At 29.9% G+C, this 17962-nt stretch overlaps 3 protein-coding genes across 4 annotated transcripts in view; 1 reads left to right on the plus strand and 2 right to left on the minus strand.

Annotated features, from left to right (window-relative positions):
* Window positions 1–1069: 1069 nt before the first annotated feature.
* On the minus strand, window positions 1070–12393 carry LOC139091631 (N-acylneuraminate-9-phosphatase). The gene is made up of 3 exons (XM_070641780.1): window positions 12122–12393; window positions 4744–5235; window positions 1070–1955 (listed from the first exon to the last, which is right to left on the minus strand). Exons 1-3 carry the CDS (start codon window positions 12239–12241, stop codon window positions 1560–1562), a joined length of 1008 nt encoding a protein of 335 aa, XP_070497881.1. The 5' UTR covers window positions 12242–12393; the 3' UTR covers window positions 1070–1559.
* Neurochondrin (neurochondrin) lies at window positions 7837–11159 on the minus strand. 2 transcript variants are annotated; one of them, XM_070641723.1, is made up of 3 exons: window positions 11012–11159; window positions 8549–10638; window positions 7837–8340 (listed from the first exon to the last, which is right to left on the minus strand). In XM_070641723.1, the coding sequence occupies exons 2-3, from the start codon at window positions 10508–10510 to the stop codon at window positions 8116–8118; spliced, it is 2187 nt and encodes a 728-aa protein (XP_070497824.1). In that variant the 5' UTR covers window positions 10511–10638; window positions 11012–11159; the 3' UTR covers window positions 7837–8115. The 2 variants fall into 2 exon arrangements, with proteins under 2 accessions (XP_070497824.1, XP_070497823.1); XM_070641722.1 differs by lacking the exon at window positions 11012–11159 and having other exon boundaries at window positions 8549–10942.
* Window positions 12394–12549: 156 nt separating the features above from the next.
* The window catches only part of LOC139091623 (1-phosphatidylinositol 4,5-bisphosphate phosphodiesterase epsilon-1-like), an 88871-nt gene continuing 83458 nt past the window's right edge, over window positions 12550–17962 (plus strand). The window contains exon 1 of the mRNA XM_070641768.1: window positions 12550–12659. The gene's annotated coding sequence lies outside the window, so the exon portion shown is untranslated. The remainder of the gene's footprint in view (window positions 12660–17962) is intronic.

Below are 17962 nucleotides of genomic sequence, written 5' to 3' on the forward strand. Positions count from 1 at the left end.
CTCAAATAAAAATTTTATTTGTAAAAAAAAAATTGTGCAATTCAACAAAATCATATAAAAAAAGTCTCTACCTAATCTAATTTTGGTTCCTAATCTACGTTTTTTTTCATCAAGTTGTTATGTTACAGTTTGATCTACAAATCGTTCACATTTCTTGTTTTTTTATTTCTTCATTTCCATAAAAAAAACAAAGCTTAAATATAATGAGTCAATCAATCATATTTAATTATCTGTATAATGTATAAGCATAAACAAGTTTGATGCTCTCGACAATGAGAGCATTTTTTTATGACAAATATTTGCATTTTTTATACTTAGCATAGCATCATGCTATTATGGCTTTTAGGTTAAATCCTGATGATGATTTTGTGAGGAATTTTTAGAGTTGTTGATGTTGTGGATAAATTACTGGATATGCCTCGGTTCAATTTATTTTATTTCTGTATTTCATTAAATTACAATTCAATTTTAAGAGACCTAGCCACAGGCTATGGTTCGATTACTCTAAAGAGTGACTCTTTCGGATAAGAGAACTTTCAAAGAAGCTTTACCGAATGGGCACATGATAATATGTTGTCCGTAAGGCATTTAAACAGACAGTATAATTAGAATCAAACGCATTTAACTTAACATTAGCATTTATGAGGCTTTTAGGTAACTGCCAAATGACTACCATTGCCAAGTGAATGGTGATTGATACTAATTATACTGTCAACTTTGCTGCCGTAATAGCAGCATCATTTGAATGTGTGGTCAATCGGGTTTAATTCCGAAATTCTTGTTTTTTTATTATAAAATTGAAATTTGTTGAAACTTTTTATAATTTTAATCTATTTGTGCATTGTTTTTTGTTCAATAACTGATATTCAGCAAGGTAACAGTAAACTGAGATACAAACAGGCAAGAGTTGCAAAAAGTCATCATGTCTCAGGCAGAAAAACGCATAATTTCTTGATAATTTGTATGGTTTTGTAAGAAAAATCATACAAATTATAGCCAATTTGTACGGTTTTTCTATGTTTTGCAACTCTGGATCATTCACATTATTAAGAAATTGTACGGTTTAACATCTAGTTAGCCTATAAATCTATCAAATTCCACTCCAGCGTCCACTTAACCATCAAATCCACCAATTTTTCCCCCCCAACACTCACCAAAAATCCCTCCCAAAATCACCACCAGGGACGTAATTTCAACAGAATGAGTTTCCGTTACTAAGAAATATTTAACGTAAGAGATTTTTTTTATTTGTCCTTAATGCAATGATACTTATTACTAAACAAAAGGAATGAGGAAACCTTAAAATAAAGAAAAAAATTTCCTTTACATTTACTTCCATCAAAAAGGAAAAAAGGAAAAAAAAAGTCAAAGAAAATTTTCAATTAAATTCTAAATTAAAGCAAAAAGAACAGTGCTTAGTGTTGGGGATGAGAATAGCCCCAAAAAAAAAAGTTTAAAAGTTTTGATTCTTATTTTTGTGTTGTGTTGATTCACAAGATTCCATTAAAAATTACAAATTGTAAATTCTTCGAGATGATTCTCTTGACTGTGCTGACAAATCAGGATCCGTCAGATGCATTTGAGGCGTCATTTTCCAAATCAGGCGGTGATAGAAAACGCTTTGAGTATGGTGCAGCTGCTGTTTTGTTTTTAGACGTTGAAAAACATCCGGAGCTTAAGTGCATAGCTGACGATGACATTGATGATGAAGTTAATGGACCATTACAAGTGCCATTAGCACGTGATGCTTTTAACTTTAAAGATCTCATATTTCCGTTAGTTGATTGACCTTGCATCGATGTTGTAGGTTGGTCGTCAACAATTAATAATGACTTTAGTTCATATATATTACTAATTGTAATATCAGCCATTATATTGTTGTCCTTTTGATCAACTGGTGCTGGAAAATTCAATGGAATCCACACGCTCGCAAATAAACCAGCTTCAATTGCTCCCTTTTTTCAGATTTTTCAATTTTTTAAATTTTTTTAAATTTTTTTATTTTCACATTCGTCACATTAAACAATACAAAATTGTTTAAAGGAATTATTTTTTAAAAAAAATCAACGATTTTTTTTATTTTGAAGAAGGAAGAAAATTTTTTCGATTAATTTATGAATTTTATTATAAAATTTTTTTGTGCTTAATGAATAATTTGGTAAATTGTCTTGGTATTCTTACATACTATGAGCTTAATTCTAGTATTAATATTCATATAAATTATTTTAATCTAAATTCAATAATGTTATGGGGATAGAAAGGATTTTAATGATGTAGGATTGATAAATAAATAATAAAATAATGATTTTGATTAAATTTTAATTTATTCAATAATACCCACCATGATTTATGCTACCTTATTTTGGATTTTGCATATTTTTTATTGTCTGTAATATTACAGCCTTTGATTAAAGTATGGACATCGTTTTTGGGGAAATTTCTGATGAAATTTATAAGGATGAATTATTTGAGCTTTAAAATTTGGAGATTTGAAGCTTAGTTTTGAGAGTTTTGTGACTTTATATTTGAGGTTATGGTGTGAATTGAAGACATTAAAGTGGACAATATTGAATTGACTCTTAAAATTGGGTTCAAAAACTGAATGGATATCAGTAAATAAGAAATGCCAAAAAAATCTTTGCCTTATCATGTCTAATGAGATTCAAACCTACGACTTTACTAAAGAGCTAATCTTAAACTCAAAAACTGATGAAATATTGTTTAAAATTTGGCTAGACAATGTCGTAGTTTCTTCATTCTAGACAGGACCACTAATTCGTCCAAAATTCTACTTAAGTGCAATCTAATCCAAACCTCTAACCCATAAAAAGCTAGATTTGTTCTAGAAATTTGAACAATTGTCCATTTCAGACCCAGATGTTCAGGTCGATTAGAGAAATTTTAATGACTTAATTCGAAAAACTTAATATTACTATCACAGATATTCACTTTAAATTCCTCTAAAACCTAATCCCTGACTCTTAAAACCTATTCCCAGATAAAAAGCCCAACCCTTCTCAAAAACAAGCTTCAATCTCCAAAAGCACAAAGTGAAACCTTACAAGTTGTTAAATCAGGTACATTTCAATGAGAATACGCCGCGAAAAATATAATAAATTGCATCATCAACAATGCATAATAATGACATTTGTAAATATTTAACAACTCGCAAGCTCACACACGGTTAACAAATTCCTCACATTCTTCGAGTACATTTAATTCATTGACACTTGTCGCATGAAGAATACAAATAAATGAAATTGCAGAAACAATTTTTACTGTGCAATTTATATTAAAAGTTTATATTAAATTTTAAATTCATGCAAAGCTTCTTCATTCTCATTTTTTTTAATTGTTTCAAGTGTTTGACTAACAATCAAAACAATTAAATTTAATGACTGTTATTCATTAAAAACTACTCCTTCATGTTGTGTATTTAAGAGAATGAAAAATTGATGATGAAAGCTCTTGACAAACATTTCATTTTTCAATGGAATGAGGGAGAGCTTTCAGTTTATGTGACGCGTTTTAATCCTTTTGGGAAATGGAAACATTGATTTATGGATTTTTGAGTATAATGTTTGAAAAATTAGTTGTTTGTTGTGGAATAAGGAGCTAGTGACTGGACTGAATTCAGTTCGAAAAGACATGGAGCATACTCTCGATAGTGAGTTCATATAATAATTGAGTTTATTCATGAGCACGATAATTTAGGTGTATATACTCATTGTACATTGTACAGTAAGGAAAGTGTTGTTATCTAGCTGTTAATCTAACTGACAGTCTCTGATTCAAGTCATTACACAGATACATGCTTAAAACGGAAGATTTAGTTTAAATCTTAGTCAGTCTTTCTACTAGATTTCAACGAAATATATTAAATTATTAACAATGATGTTTATTCTTCGGAGTTTAAAAACAGATTGAACTTTAGTTCAAGGGGTATTCAACTATGTACAATAAATATTATTCAAATCTCAAATGAACGTTTTAAAATTGTTTTTTAAAAGTTTGACTTGTGATTAATCATTGATGTTTATTCTTCGGAGTTTACAAACAAAATATTGTTCGAAAAGGGATGTTAAACTATGTACAATAAATATTATTCAAATCTCAAATGGCCGTTTTAACATTGCTTTTTAGAAGTTTAATTATTCCCAATCATGTTTATTCTTAGGAGTTCAAAAAAAATATCGTTCGAAAAGGGGCATTTAACTATATACCATTCAAATCTCATATGAACGTTATGACATTAATTTCTAGATCTATAAATATTTAACGTCTAAATCTTGATTTTATTGCAAAATTTAGCCACAGAATAAAACTGCGCTCATTCCAAACTTTCAACAAACAACCACGACCACACAACTAACGTTTCATCCTTGTTTTATATAAAAAAAATTTTTCATTGAATACACCACACATGGAAAATTATGTGTATACATGAATTAAATGCACTCGAGTGCGAGCGAGACAAAAAAAAAGAATATGAAAAAAAGTAAATGGGAGAGAACAAAATCAAATAAAACTTTTTAAACATCTACAGGATTTTTTTTTGTAAATAATGAAAGTGAGATAACAATTGTTATATCAACAAAAGCACGAATTAAAAGTTTTAATTTGATTTGGGATATATAATAAAAAAATAAATTATAATGCAAGACATGAAAGCTCAAAAAAGAGATGAGGAAGTCCTTAAAATCAACAATAATATCACATCATATAATTTAAATATATTTTTACCTTTATATCTGTATCTAATTTATCTCCAATCATAATGCAATTTTGAGGTTGAACACCAAGATAATTGCATGCAGCATTAAATATTCTTGCATCTGGCTTTTCCCACTCACAATCGCCTGATATTAAAATGAAATCGAACAGTGAATTTTTTCCCATATTCAAACCCAACTTGTGTATTTTCTCCCATTGTGCATTACTCGGTCCATTTGATATGATCGCAAGCAGATAATTTTTACGTAATTGACGTAACATCTGTACGAGTTCAGTTGGTAGTTGAAGAAAATGATAGCGATATGATAACCATTGTTCATAGATTTCATAAGCCAAATGTTGATATTTTGTTGGTAATGCATTTTTCCATAGCTCAGAACGCCATTGATCGAGTGACATTGATGGATTATCTGGACATTTTCTGAATGCTTTTAAAAAATTTTCAGCACAACAATCAGCTTCGTCCTTTTGGATGCTATAGCCTTGTAAAAGCTCTGCAATCTGTATTCAACCCGTTATGCACATGCGGGAATATTCGTATGGTTAATTTTTGCAGAATCAAGCACAATAATGAAAATGAGAGAGAAAAATGAAATTTATTAGCAAGCAGCACTAATTATTATTCATGTCTGAAATATTTTTTTGTTTGCATGAATTTAAATTTTTTTTAATCATTAAAAAGGGTTTATTGTCAGGTGAATTTAATCTTATTGATGGTATTATGACTGAATCCCTTTTTTTTTGAATAATTTAAATCGAGTTAATGAAAAAAGAAGGTATTTATAATTCCTCACATGATGATTGAGTTACAGTTATGCGGAAATTATGTTATGTGAGATGTTGAGACGATGGAGGAATTTTGATTGAATCAAGAGAAGGCAACTGTTGATTTACGGACGATAGGAATTAATGGAATCAAATTTAAAGTCGAGCAGAATTGTTCAGTCACTGTAATTCTGGCTTCAGGCCACCGTGTGACTCTGACTTCAGGCCACCGTGTGACTCTGACTGCAGGCCACCATGTGACTCTGACTGCAGGCCACCATGTGACTCTGACTTCAGGCCACCTTGTGACTCTGACTTCAGGCCACCGTGTGACTCTCACAGCCATAAAGTAACACTGAATTGATGTTTGAGTTGAAGATCTTTAGCTTTAGCTGTGTAAATTGTCGTAATTGGCTAGCGGTAACCAGCTTCGTTGGTTCAGGCGCTGACTGAGGGAGGCTTGGATCGCACCTGATCTGTACAGCCAGCGAAGTAAGTAAGTAAATCATAGCTACATCACTAGAAATAACAATAGATTTCCAAAAGCACAGCCACGTAAATTCCCTTCAATCATCTCTTCCATCTCATTCATCACTTAGCAATTGCATTATTACCAAAAAAAACCCACATCTAAAACAAAATCAATATATCTGATGACTAGAAAATCCCAAATCCATTCAAAAATTTCCATTACAAAATGCAATCCCATTTCCACATACATTTTACTGTTGATGGAAAAAAGAGCGAATCGCTTCATTAAATTATACACTAATTTATTTCAAAATCGAAATATACGCGAACGTGATGATGTGGGGGAGGAATTGTGTAAAGCTTGATTCATACAAATTTTTTAAATGCAATTTCGACACAAACAGACTAGCAATTGTACAGTATTTTTGCGCGTGTTGACAGAATTTTTGTTTTTTTGTTGAATTATGGAAATTTTTAGTGAATTTAAAACGCTTTTATCATTTTTTACAGATCCTCTTATTTATTGAATGACTATAAATTAATTTTCGGGATAAAATGGGATTTATTTTGGTGTTTGTCAGCTTTTATTATCTTTTGTTTATTTTGAAAATTTTAATTTATACACAATTAATGAATTTTAATAAAGAAATTTAGTTAAATTAATTAAATTATTTTGAGCAAAATTAAGTATTATTACGTATTTAAATTAATTTATTCACTTAAAGTGTAATCAAACGATATTTAATATTAAATTATAATTTTGGTAGTCCAATTAAAGTTAAAATTTATATTTGAAAATGTAACGCATTTTAAAAATTTGAATTTCAGTTTAGAGATTTTAAACTCGCATCAATTAACATAAATTTTTATAAAAAGTAAAAAAAAAAGTTTTTGAATTTCGCATCATCTAACGGAAGTTTTTTCAAAAAGCTTTGAAATATTGTATATTCTTTTGCATCATTCTACGATTATTGTTTGAAATGATGCGAAATTTAACGGAAAATTGTCATTAATTTGAATCAATTAACGAAAATTTTCAATATTTTGCATCATTTTTCGAATTTTCGCATCTTTTTTGTTATATTTTTATTTTCTGTTTTTCATGAGTTACATTTCAATTTTAAGAGACCTAGCTACAGGATACTAAAATTTAATTTTTGATTTTATATTAAATGAATTTCGATTTAGATGCGATGAGCATGGAACATTTTCTTTTGACGAGGAAAATTTTCAAAAACTTTCGCATCATTAAGCGGAAAATATTTAACAAATCTCATTGAATTTTGCATCATTTACTGGCTTCAATTCAAGAATCTTCACACTCCCACGCCCTTTCAAGATGATATAATTTCAAAAAGTATCCAACCGTTAAAAATCACCAAAGCGAGAAAAATTAATTTCCACGCCAAAAACAACTTGAACTTTGCAATTCACATGAATCACTTGACCACTAGTCAAGGCAAACATTCATGTATGCATTTTTTTTGTGTTTCCACAAAGAAAAAAAATGCACTAAAAATAGCAAAATTACGTTTCTATCTATGAGAGAATAAATATTCAAAAACGCAAAAGAAGTGACTCTACACAATATGACGAATGCAGACACTCTTCCTGTTTATTTATAAATGAAAATCGCTCTCCGTTCTTTTTTCAATGTGACGTTCCTGAATCATGATGAAACATGTGCTTGTTTTAGAAGCAACAACAAAAAAAAAAGTGTATTAAAGTATATAACAACATCCATCTTTAATTTTTTTTTTCTCATAAATGTATATAAAGGTTTTAAACGATTTACATGTAGCATGTTTATGTGAGTGTAAAAAAGAATGAAAACAGGCGAGAAAAAAAAAAGAAAAACACTTTCAATTTTCACATTTAGTGATGCATAATCGTAAAAGAAGCATGTAAATTCATGTGAGAAGCCATCTTCTCAATTTTTATTTACTGCATGACGTAATCCGAATTGAATTTTTTTCTTTTTTTATACATAATTTCTCTGTTAGGATATAAAATCTCAATGTTATGTACCGATAATAAACAAAAAACTGATGTTGAGGAAGAAGACATATGAAAATGCAAATCTGTTAAAATATTTTTTAGTAAACATGAAAGTTTTAAATAAAAAAAAAATATTAAAAAAGACTTTTAATCTCCAAATAATTTCTTTCCCAAATCCATAAGTCGATGATTTCTGCAAACTCTCAGTGCATCAGCTTTTTTCAGTACGCCAGCAACGTCAGGATTTGCATCGATGAGTTGTGTCAGGAAATCTTCATAAGCTGACTTAACATTTGGCTGTAATGTTCCAATTCTGACTTTTTTGAGTGTATCCATGATTCCCTCGCACCATCCAGACTCGATAGCGAATTCCTGCATATTAAGGATGGTGATTACAATGTATGTAAACATTCAAGTGCCAATTTTTGAATTAACGGTCAATTTAGATTCAAAAATTAACGGTCAATTTAAATTCAAATTTGCTCATTTCCGAAAAATTCGAAAAATGAATTCAAATTCAAAATGACCGTTAAAAATGGCACTAATCCAAAAATGCTTTAAGTGCTGTAATAATACTTACAGATATCCAAGGTATTTGTTGAATAATTCCACTCAATGTTTGCATGCCAAGGAACCACAATTCAGCAATTTCATTCCAATATTCTTTATACGTAATCGATACAACAAGCGCCTCCGGATCATTTGATTCATCTAATGTGTAGGCGTCCCATAAGAATCTTATCGTAATCTGAATATAACGACATATTGAAAAATCATTTTTCTTTACTTTCTTTGATTGCTGTTTCAATAGCAATAATCCCAACACAGATAGATGTCCAAGTGTTACCAAATTTTCAGGCGTATCCTTAAATTCCGGTAGATTATTAAAGATAAATTTCAATAGATTATTGAATGTTTCACTATCTTCAACGAATTTTGCTTCCAATACGGTAACATTCATAAGAATATTACAAGCACTAACAATAGCTGTACGTGAATCTTTCATAGCTTCAAGCTGCTGTGGTGATAATTCCGGATCGGGTTCATTCATACGCTTTAAACGTTCAGCACGTGGAATTGGTGGACGTTTATAATGCGCAATTGTCCAATGAAATGATATAAAGTCAAAAAGGACATCTTCTTCCTTTGCCTTTAAAAATATCTTTCTGCCTTCATCCTCAACGACTAAATGACATAATGCTGGCAAAAAGACACGCAATACATCAATCGGTGCATCAAGCTCGTCTGGATTTACACTTTTATTATCCAAATGATATTGACGATTATCATAAAATGTTTTATTTGACAGCTTCAATACATGTGGTAAGATTTTATAGACTTGTGTACGCATTGCTGATGTTTCTTGTGCAAGCCATGCACTCAATACACGTATCATTGCACATCCAAATATTTTATTCTTACCATCAAGATTATCGCAGATTTTATCGTTGAATAATTTTGTTAATACACCAAGTATAGCATTAAATGCACCTTTAAGTGCTGTATACGTTTGTTGTTTCTCTTTTTGTTCAAAATCAAGTTGATCTGTTGCCATAAATGTCAATGATTGTTCTAATATTAAGAAACATGAGGTAATTAAGTCAGCATTATTAACACATTGCATAAAACTTTTACTATCCATTTGCATTCTCACTTCAATGGCTGCCAATTGAAGTAATAATAAAAAGAATTTTTTTGGATCTTCTGTATCCATTAATGTCCATTCAATACCCAACAATTCAATTATTTGTGCTGTAAGCTTTAATGCTGGATCACGTTGATTTTTTGTAATACGACTCTTAAGGATGTCACAAATGCCTTTATACAATGTCTCCGGCCACATTTCACCCTCAGAACTTCGACGAATTAGATCATGACGACAGCTAAATATTAATGACGTTAATATATCGCATAATTCAAATTTTCTCTCACTCGTGTCCGACTGAAAGTCCAATGAGAGACGTTGCATTAAGTCATGAAATGATTTTGGATCAGTATCCCATGCAGATGCTCCAAAATGATTTGCAAGTGTCACCAAGATATTTAAAGCTTCGTCTGTCTGGAAACTTTGTTGTAAATAGATTTCAGACCATTTTGTTAATCCAGCAACATTTAATAATCCTTTACGTCCAACTTCGTACATAGCGATACTTTGGAGACAGCTGTATGCTTCACTAACAACAATTAAGCTATCACTGTCGTCGGCTGTTTGAACAATTTCGAGAAATGTTGGTATATTTGATATCATGTCTGGATGTGTTGCTAATTCTTCGTCTTGACAGAAACATGTTAAAATTGATAAGGCGACACTTTTGTAGACTAATGCTGGACAATCGTCGGGTACTTCATTGCTGGTTAATAATTTCTTTAGGAAATCAAATCCAATTGCCTCAAATAGAACACGTTTTCCTGCTTTCGTACAGTCCTTGGATTTCACCAATTTTGTCACCATAAATAATGCAGCAAATTTTTCCGTGTCACTTTTTGCTGATTTAAGAATCGCTGCACATTGCTTTATTGGTTCAGATACCTTATCAGCCATTTTAAATTAATTCCTTTAATTATTTCCTTCTCGACTGTCTTGTGAATATCGTTCAAAATTTTCCGGCAGCTCACAAAAAACTAAGATCCGAGTGTTCAATTTCTCGCGTATTTGATGAATATGCTTCCCTTTGGTGCGGACACGAAAATAATTTTATTTTTAGATATTTTCTTACTTCTCGTTCTTTTTTTTTCTAGTAAAAATTTCTCTCGTATGGATGGATGGTTAAGAACTTACACACAAATGAAATTGAGTCTTTTTTTGAGAGAAAAAACCCACAGAAAAAGTGTTAAATTAGATTATTTTTGATATTAAATTATCAAATTAAAAGTGTCTTTACTGGATGTGATTTTTATCAAACTTCCCTGGCTATTAGTTAAATTTATGGATAGACAACCGGCTTTTTCGTAAGGTTAAAGCACTTTAAAGACTCATTTTTGCTGTTTTTCTGTAAGTTTACTCAAAAAAAGAATATCATTCGTGTGATGATCGGATACTCACGGGATAAATTATTTATTTAATGAGACGCAAATACAAGAGAAGATAATATTTGTGTAAAGTACTCAAAAAAACGACGATTCCCAATTCCGATTCTAATTCTGGAGAGATGATGTTGAAGATTATATTCGTTTACAATCGTCGACGTTGTCTTTTTTAAATCTTTTCTTGTCTAAAATATGTTTTTCATTTTGTATTCATTCTTTCTTCTATATTAATGCTTACTTTCTGTTTAATTATGATCGTTTTTAATCTAATTCAAGCGTCTATTTACATTCAAATTGCCAAAAAAATATTTTCTTTGATTTTTTTACATTTCCACACGTGTGATTTGCTGCATTCGTTCGATTTTCCGTAAATAGACTATGATATGATCGACCTTTGCTCTTTGTTTTGTGGCTTTTTCACTGATTTTTCTTTATTTTTATTTTACTAAATCGCGTGTTTATGTTTTCCCGATGATATTAGCACTGATTTAAATATAACCGTTGGAAATGGTTTTTGTGTCTGTCTGTCCAAACATTATTTTTGTGATTTTATTCCTTTTAAGATTAATAATGATGCATTTAATTTGATTTAGATCATTTATTATCTATATTTAACACATATTTTGGTTAGTTAAAGTATAAAATGCTTAAAACCTAATTATAAATGACACATGAGCGACATTGGATTTGACCAATTTTTTCATAGACGAAATTTGAATTCCATAAAACCGTTAAAAGCCAAAAATTCTTAAAACTTAAGTAATGCGCAAATAAATTATAATACGTAGTAGGACATGTGCTTCTTTCAATAATAAACACAAGACAATGATGTATTCCTTACTTCCTTTTCAATTCATCGAAATTTGATCGAAATTGCATTGCATAAATTGTACTTTTTACAAAATTTATAAAACTTTGATTAACTCCTTTTATCACGTTAATCATCACGTTACACTATCAACAATGTTTATTTTAATCGCAATTAACACAGCTGATAATGTTTTGTCAGTCATAAAATCATCCAAATGACATCAATAAGATTAAATTCAAAACTGTTCTTTATGTCCCAAAAACCAATGAAACAAGCTGTTATCAGCTATAAAATGAATCTAAATTGCTTTATTACCTTGTTGACAGCCTTTACATCAGCCTTTCTTGTCTGGATTAGAGTATTATCCATATCAAAGAAAATAGCATGAATTTTACTCGAAAATTTGACATGATTTCGTCCATAAAATGCAGCCATAGAATTGCTATAAAACTTCACAAGATTTCAATTCAACAGAAACTTAATTACAATAATAGACAGCACAATTTTTCTGGTAACTGATAAATTCTGAGAACTTTTTAAGACAATTTTTTAATAATTTTTAATTTTTTCAATTTCTTTTGCGATTTCCCTTCATTTCATCGAATGAATCTCATCGAAAAAATTTGTTTCGTTTGTGCGGGAAAATTTGAATATTTTATGTAACGAAGTGTGCTTTTGAAAGCTGAAGTGTGTTTATTTTGATTTTGTGTGAATTTGAAATGATTTTATAGTAAATACAACTTGATTCTTGTTAGTTTTAACTTAATTTAATTGAATAATGTGCATGTCAGTGATAAAAGTGAATAAAAACTCCAAATTCAATTGATTTTTTGCAAATTTCCTGGAAGCATGGGTGAGTTGATGCAATTTTGTTACTGGATCTAATAATTTGAGTAACACATGACTTGTTATCTTACAACCTTGCTTTTTGAAGCCAATACAGGCATTATTGATGTAATTTTAATTTGAATATTTACAAAAAGTCAAAACATCCTTCAAAAAATTGAAATTGTCATTTATCCAATCCCGAGTGGTAATAAACAGGAAATTTTGTTAATGGTGGTCATGATCAGCCGTCAAAACATTGTCAGTACACCCTCACGTCATTTTTATTTTTATCCATCAACACAACTACGTAGCACTTTCTAACTTCCCATACTGTGTAGCTCATGTTCATCACTAATTCAAACAAAAATACAAAAATGTCTAAAAATTCTCGAATTTACGTCACAATACCAAAACTAGAAATTTACCACCAATTATAAAATTTTTAATTAATAATTTATGATATTCATCACGTCATAGCAATTTCATTGATTGCACGACACAGCATATTTTGTACTCAATAAAATGTAAATGCATTTTTTGTTCTATTAACGCTAAGAGCTCTTTAGTTTCGCTTAAATAATAAAACATACTGCTGAAGTTGCACGATAGCGTAAAATTATTGTAATCAATTCGATATAAAAAAGCTTTTTATGCAGAAATAAAAAAGAATAAAAATTGATGTGAAATGGCACACCTAAAAAAAGTCGTTATGCACGATATTTAGTAAAACATAGAAAAGTGTTTTAAAATAATTAATTAAAAATGATGGATTGACGCAAGAGAGTGGGAATAAATATAGGAAAGCTATTTGCTGTGGAAAGTGAATTTTAACAGAATATTTTGAATATTCTAGATTAAGGAATTGTGTTTGACCACAAAACTATAACTGGGATTGTTTATAAAATGATAAGGATGCTTTAAATGATGAATTGGACCTTATTTTTCTAAAAAAATTATCTTAATTTCTAAAACTGGAAGAAAATTGTCATAACGCTCATTTGAGATTTGAACAATATTTATTGTACTAATTGGAACCCCCTTTTCATTCAAAAATTCAATCTAGTTTAGAACTCCGAAGAATAAACAACATTGTGAATAATTTAATATGCTTGAAAGCTGCTAAATCAAACTTAATAATAAATAAGCACATTTAAAGTAAAATTACAAAAATAATCATATAAGCTACCATAATTTAGACCTATTAATTCATTAGTACACAAAATTCTGTCTCTAAATCATAATAAATAGAATTAAAAGCACTAATAAAACAATTTACATACTAGTATGGAAACATAACCTTCAATTTTAAGCTCAAGCTAATGAAAATCAATTGGTATGATTTTAGATCCTAATAACTATTCGTATGTAGAATTTGTTGCTTCATTCATATCAACAATACATTCTATTGAAATGTAAATTAACATCATTATCATAATAAAGGAACTCAATTATTTCGATTCCGTTTAATGCTATTAAGCTTTAAATTACTCTAATTTCAAGCGATCCCTTTTCCTTTCATTACAAAGCATTCATAACCATTAGAAGGGTCGAATTTCCTTATTTTTTTTGGAGAAATCTAGAAAAAGTACTGAATCTTTTTTTTTGTGCTCATTATTATTGAATTTTATACAGTTTCTCATTTGATTTTCGTTTTTCAATCAAATAATCAATAGGAACGAACAAAAAAGCTGATGAATATTTCATAATCTCTTCCCTCCTTTTTTTCTTCTTCTTTTGTATGTTTCTAGACCTTTTTGACTTATTGTTTATAATGCTGGCAATCGATAATGTATTCTGTTCGACTTTTTTGGCTCTTAAATGCAAATTTATTCGAATTTTTAGTTTTTTATTCTGAATGGACGGGGAAAAAATACAAAATTTTCCCTATTTTTAAAAAAAAGTCCTTAATGGGACTCAAAAGTTATAAAAGTTTTCCTTAAGTATATTGACTTTTCAATTTTTCATCTTATTCAATAGAGAAGAAAATGCTAATTGAAAAACTTTTTTTTCAATTTTTCTCATCTCTCAAAGTTGTAAAAAAAAGTAAGTGTTGATGAGTTGAGGATGGTTAAATGTCTGTAGTCATGATCTATTCTATTCTATTTATAACCTAAAAAGCTTCTTTTATATTTCGTATCTTGTAAATTAATTATGAGCAAGTGGTAATTGAGGTTCTAGACGAAAATTTTCTGATTTTTGGATCTATTTTCGGAACAAAAAGTTTTTTGTTTGAGTTTTCTTGGGTTTGTTGTTCAACAAAAATATTTTTTGTTTTGAAGCTATAGAAGGTTATTTTGTTAGAAACAACACTTAATGTTTGAAAGTTAGATAGGATTCAAAGAATTTACCGCCAAAATTTTGTAAACAAAAAAAAGTTTGATCGATTTTTCTTTTTCGCAATTTCATCAACTGCCACTAATTTGAGTTTCTGAATGATTCTTGCTATGTTTTTGTGTTAGATTAGATGGTTAAACAATAGATTTGGTTTTAATTGAGCCTAAATATAAGAAAACAAATTTTCTAGTGATCAATCAAAAATGACGCGACAAAAATCATTTAAAAAGCTAATTTAACGTATTTCATCAACTTTGTCAGTGTTATTAAGTTTGTGTATCATGACACAATAACCTAGGTCATGTAATTGTACAGAGTTGAAAAACAATCAGCAAATTAAGTATTGTCAATGAATCTTCAGCTAATTTCTGTTGACATTTACAGCTTCATAAGCTTGTTCTCAATATTTCGTATTTTACCAACAAAATGATAAATCATGAGACATCATTCAACAGACATTGCCATCCATCCTACACAAAAGTTGAAGCTTAAAAGCTTCTCAATATTTAAATCCAAACAAAAATTTCCCTTTCATGTTTCAAAGATCAAAACATTAAATGGAAAGACAAGATGAAATAATGATGCAACATCAAAAGTTCAGCTTATTTATTTACATGATGAAGACAAACTTTCAATAACGATTTGAAGCATACTTAGATATTCTTCAATATCATCATCGCCTTCTTTCCATTTTCCCACCTCCAACATCTCAAAACATAAAATAACACTAATAATAATCAAAGGTTGTATTTATGTTGTGCAGAAAGAAGATTGACAACGCCCACAGCAATTTTAATAATTTTCAGACTTATAAACTTTAATCTTAATCATGGGGACAGAAAAAAAATCTGATGAAAATGACATTTTACTGAAATAAAATATTAAGTATTTATATCAGATGGTTATCTATAGCTTTAACCTTGCTATTTAGTTCCTAAAACATTGTTAATGGCAGTCGTTTCCTTTTCCTTAGAAAGAATTTGATTAAATTTTTTTTGTATATTACTTGGGGTGGCTATATGGGGTTGGTGTTGTGAATATATTAACTGTCGTTTAATATTCAAATTGTATGTCTACTTTGGTCAGTTGATTTATCCATTTTATGGTTGTTAGTCCCCAAAATAGAAAGGTTTGGTCTGTTTTTGATCTTCAATATCCTCGAATAGAACTAAACGGTTGATTGATCTTAAATCCGACATTCATCAGACGTGACTCGGACATGGTGCAGGGTTTGAACCAGAGCTCGAATTAGACTCAAATTTTATATGAAATCAAGTCGACTTGAGCTGATTTTTTCATACAAAATCCGATTCGATTTCGAATTCTGATTTAAATCATTAGAATCCCTTAAAACTCTTATTGATGCTGTTAATGATTGCAATCCCGAGCGGCATAGTCAATCCCCAAAATTTCTAACTTCCAGTCCCTAAAGACTCCTCTTTACGTAACTTTATGATTAAATACTTCTAGTTGTAATTTATAACATTACTAAATGGTACAATACGCATCCAAAACATAAGAAAATGATCCAAAATTCCCCATTTGCAGCAATGGAAAGAAATCAGGCTGTTCAACAATTCATTCTTGTTATTTAAACCAACATAATTTTTCATTTTTTCTTTCCTTTCTTAGAAATAAATTGCCGTACATACATCGTTGTTATGCTTATATGAAACAATGTATGTATACAGCATTAATAAATTGATTGTGGCACATAATTTTTTTTCTCCCTGTTCTCATTTCTGCGTCTTAATACTTTTAAACCATTATTGTTGTATTTATCTTATTTCTTTTATATCATAATAATAAAAAGAGGATTTGCTGTTAGATCTCTTCCGGAAAAAATTATTTCTAATATGTAGATGTTGTCATATAGATGTTTTATTGGAGTTTTTGTGCTGTTGGGACTTTTTTTTGTTGTTCTGATCCTTCTAGGAATTGCTGCTTTTGTATGTAGGAAAATTCAATGAGCTTTTATTATTAATGTGGTACTTAAATTTTGTAGTGAAACTTGGGTTTGATGCTAAGTTGATGTGGAGTCTGCTTAATGCATACAAATCCGAGGGCTTTGTTAGACCAAACTGTAGAAATGATGTTAAGTTGTTGAGGCAGCTAGTGTAGATTTTGGTACTGATGTCAGTTCTTTTGAAATTTGGTAATGTCCTTTAAATCTGCAATTGGTATGGGTATACATTACCTAATGATTGGAATGTGAATAGAACGAACCTGAAAAGTATCACGTATTATGCTAAATAGCCGCAGAAACGAGAGCCCAAATTTATTCGAAACCTTGACTTGAAAAATTGTTAACTTGATCCTACATATCAATATGTCTTGAAATACTGTGTGCCAAAAATTCAACTTTATCAATTTCATTTGTAAATCAAAAGACCTTTATGGTTAATAAAGATTGTTACTTACTTACTTACTATTACTCCTTATAAAAGCCCTTCCAAACGGTTATCCGCGGATTCAGTTCCCTAAATTGTATCTTCAGCTCAGTTTCCCAACCTCAAGACACAATCATCTGCAACCTCTGGCTAAAATCATTATAATTCTCTGCATATCCTTACTCGAGTATCCTCATCTACAATAGAATACCAACAATACATCCTCAATCAATATTAAAATGCCCTCATCCAGAAAATTCCATTCCTCATTCTCAATACCATATCAAAGGAAAATGCCACGCGCATTTTATAGATCAAATTATCGACATTCAGAATATTCAGATCATATTATGATACATATTTGATTGAAATTTAATACCGCACACCAGTAGTCGTGTAATATTAAAAATCAATTTTCCTGATGTGATTTAAATTTGATAGTAAAACTTTTTTTTCTTGCTTTTTTCGTTTCGTTTTTGTTTTGGAAGGCTCAAGTTTCTAAAAACGAAAGTTGAGATTAGGGATTTCAATACCGGACCAAAATCTCAATCCCGGGATTACGGTATTGGGAAATTCTCAATCCCGGGATCCCGGGATCCCGGGA

Source organism: Chironomus tepperi, unplaced genomic scaffold (genome assembly GCF_022539635.2).
Source record: "Chironomus tepperi strain 1889 unplaced genomic scaffold, CSIRO-AGI_Ctep_v1 contig_257, whole genome shotgun sequence".
NCBI classification, from domain to species: Eukaryota; Metazoa; Arthropoda; class Insecta; order Diptera; family Chironomidae; genus Chironomus; species Chironomus tepperi.

What these genes read in the sequence shown, in the direction of transcription:
- Neurochondrin (XM_070641723.1), bottom strand. Translation starts at nt 10,510, where the DNA reads ATGGCTGATAAGGTATCTGAACCAATAAAGCAATGTGCAGCGATTCTT. An exon ending in AACAAATACCTTGGATATCT is followed by an intron (nt 8,341 to 8,548) that starts GTAAGTATTATT and finishes CTTAATATGCAG; the next exon opens with GAATTCGCTATCGAGTCTGG.
- LOC139091631 (XM_070641780.1), bottom strand. Translation starts at nt 12,241, where the DNA reads ATGGCTGCATTTTATGGACGAAATCATGTCAAATTTTCGAGTAAAATT. An exon ending in ATGTAAAGGCTGTCAACAAG is followed by an intron (nt 5,236 to 12,121) that starts GTAATAAAGCAA and finishes GGTTGAATACAG; the next exon opens with ATTGCAGAGCTTTTACAAGG. An exon ending in AATTAGATACAGATATAAAG is followed by an intron (nt 1,956 to 4,743) that starts GTAAAAATATAT and finishes ATCTGAAAAAAG; the next exon opens with GGAGCAATTGAAGCTGGTTT.